General features: G+C 41.0%; 1 protein-coding gene across 1 annotated transcript in view; it reads right to left on the bottom strand.

Moving 5' to 3' along the window:
* The window catches only part of LOC110289138 (vomeronasal type-2 receptor 116-like), a 15,956-nt gene that overhangs the window by 716 nt on the left and 11,983 nt on the right, over positions 1-3,257 (bottom strand). Inside the window, exon 4 of the mRNA XM_021155320.1 lies at positions 2-224. Coding sequence (XP_021010979.1) covers positions 2-224 — 223 coding nt within the window. The remainder of the gene's footprint in view (position 1; positions 225-3,257) is intronic.

Genomic DNA, 3,257 nt, shown 5'->3' with positions numbered 1-3,257 from the left:
GTAGCTGAGGCTTCTGTTATTGGCCTTCACAATAGGAGTGTCATGGTGCTTCACAAAGACACAAAGTACCACAGCTGTGAATGCAGAGAAACAGAAGGCCATCAAGGCAAGTGCCATCCCCAAGGGGTCTTCATAGCTTAAAAAGGTCACACCTTTCTGAATACATTTGTTCTGTTCTGTGTTGGCATATTGGTATTCTGGACAATTCACACATTGATCCATATCTGATTTCCAAAGGAAAGCTTAGTTAGGTCTGCTTTAGAAATTTTAATGTCAAGGTATTTCAAGTAAGGGTAATGAAAGAAGCTTTGAAATGCTGCCTTTGATGCTGATATGTAATGTGAAGGATTCTGCTGCCGAGAATTGCTTTCAATTCATAATGTTCATAAAGATTTAAAGGAAATAAAACCAAGCAATTTTTTCTTTGTCTACTTAACTTGATTGTATCATTTATGATGTTATTAGAAAGGGGTTTGTAGGGTGTGTGTGGGGGGGGGGTGAGAGGGGAACCAAGTCCTGAGGACCAGCAAAAAGAATATAAACAGGCAACTTCAGGTAATAGTAGGGTCGGTGGACCCACCAAAATGCACCAGTGACTTGGGAGGTCAGAGACCTTAGATGAAATATACTACAGTAGATAGAGGGAAGGTACACCTCCAGCGGGAAGACAGGACGCCAAGTGAGTGATGGGGTTCCCATCCCATAGTCACATCTGTGACCCATAATTCTTCCTGTCTGAATGCAAGGATGAAATGGAGAGGAGTCTGAGGAAAAGAAGGTCCAATGGCAGGCCCAAAGTGGGATCTAGGTCAAGAAGAGGTCTTATGGCCTCACATTTTACTGAGGCTCTGGAGCACTCACAAAAAGGATCTATCATGACTGCCCTACTAAATACAATTATTTGCACCCAACCAATGGACATAAGCAACCAACCCCTGTACCAATTAACCCCTGTATTAGGGAAGGCTGAAAGTAGTTGAGGAATAAGGTGATCTTGCAGGCAGACCAGCAGTCTCAATTAATCTTGACCCCAGAAATCTCTCAAACAATGTACCACCAAACAGACAACAAACACCAGCTGATATGGGTACCCCAATACAGTAAAGGGCTTTTGTGTCTGTGTTCATTCAGAGAAGATGCACTTAACTCTCAAACACTGAAGGCCCCAGGGAGTTTAGAGGTCAGGTGGTGTGGGGCATTGGTCTATGCACAGACAGCCTGGTCTCCAGTCGAGCTCAGATGGTGAACCCTGGGACTCGGTGGTCATAATTTACCTACATAGGAGGGGAAGAGTTCTCTCATGGTCCTGGAACTCTGACTCCTGCCTAAGTTACCTTCCACTACAGGCCCCACAAGAGAAACCAGACTGGAAGTCATGTAGGCAATATCCCAAGCTTTTGACCTTCAGGCTAAATTCCTCCCCTGTTACCTAGCAACAGAAAAGATAGCATATTTTAAAAGGGGCTGATTGGCCTATCCATGCCCTCTCTCTATCTCTCTAGCGCTCTCTCTCTCTCTCTCTCTCTCTCTCTCTCTCTCTCTCTCTCTCTCTCTCTCTCCCCCCTCTCTCTCTCCTTTGTTCTTTTACTCTTACTCTCTTCTCCCTCTCTCCCTCTTACTCTCTCTTTTTTGTAATTCCCCCCTTTCTCTTTCCTACATTGTTTCTTTCCACTGGCCTTTCTACAATAGAGCTCTAAAAGCATAGACAGTCTCTGATCATCAATGGTGTGTTCACTCTTGCTGGTGTGGGAACCTGTCTTCCTTCTTCCCTCTCTCTCATGGGTGTTGTCCCAAGGACCCCAGGTTGGGCTTCCCCTTGGCCATCCCCTTTTGAATGAGTCAGAGGCTTGGATGCCCATCCAGAGCTGAAGGGAAAGTGTCTGGCAGCCCTGCTATGTCTGCCTGTCCAGGGCATAAGTGGAACTCTAGAGGGACATGGGTCCACACTCCCTCCTCTTTTCCCAGGCCTACTTTTATTTCTTATAAGTTGGTGTGGGGGATGGGGGTTCAACGTGAAGGCAGGTTGTGTTGGGAGCAGGTGGGGGATGTGGAGTATTCAGTCGGTGTATGGGGGGATGGGGAATGGAATATGAAATGTAAAAAACTAATTAAAACATTAAAGTTATCAGAAAGCAAAGATTTCCTTAGCCATTGTTTTGGATCCTATGTTAACAGTAAGTAGATTATTTAATTCAGAGAAGAGACATTCATAAACTACAATGTGGTTGGATATATTTTATAAATACAAAACCCTATACTCACTGTTTTCTGAGATCAATGACTATTTTATGAATTCATTCCCTATGACATATTGAGACTCTGACTTCTACTGGGAAAAGATGTATAATAGCTACTGGAGAATTTACTAGTTTAAACTTATTGACACAGAAACAATACAAAATTGAACAGGTAGGCTGTATGTATATGTACATACTTATATGTGTGAGTTCATGTGAGTGTAGCTATTGCATTATTCTATTTAAGTGATTCCTGTCATAAGTCATAGAAAGAAGATGATATATGAGAGGAAATATAATGTTTATGTTTGAATAGTAGAAAATATTAATGAAATAAGCCCTAAGAGGTTTCCTCACCTGGCAATAATTAATCCAATGTTCTGGTTATTGTTCATGAGGTGTGCTAATTTTAGCACTGAAGGAAAAATATCTCTGTAGATACTTTTTACTAAAAGATCCTTCATCGTGATTCCTTCTTCATATGGAAAGCTGAGCACTTTAATTCTTGTCTCACCTCCATTCTTATAAGAATCAAGGATGAAATTAGTATTGAGAAACAGAATGAGCAACGTAACAGAGGAATCCTCTAGAAAGAGTGGTAACCCGGGGGCTTTGTGTTAAGCAATTATACTCCATTCTAAAATGGTAATCCCCAACATGGTAACANCATGAACAGTGATTGTAATTGCACTTAATTCCCAAGTCAATCCAGAGAATGTTGATGTGCTTACTTGGTTGTCAGAATTCTTATCTACAACAATGCATTTGTGGACAAATATTATTTGATAAGTTGCCTAAGAGCCTAAAAAGTTGGATTATCTATAAATATGATATGTTGTTCTACCAGACAATCTGAGTTCAGATCCCAGTACCCATGACAGATATCTCACAAGTAAATATAAATTTAATGACAGCAGTATTATTTGCTCATATGTGCACCTGTATATGTGTTATCCACTCCACACACATGAGCAATTAATGCAATAAAATATTTTATGGAATTTTTTGTATTTAATTTTG

This window comes from Mus caroli, unplaced genomic scaffold (assembly GCF_900094665.2).
Source record: "Mus caroli unplaced genomic scaffold, CAROLI_EIJ_v1.1 scaffold_13907_1, whole genome shotgun sequence".
Classification (NCBI taxonomy): domain Eukaryota; kingdom Metazoa; phylum Chordata; class Mammalia; order Rodentia; family Muridae; genus Mus; species Mus caroli.
This window is presented reverse-complemented; position numbering and strand designations above follow the sequence as displayed.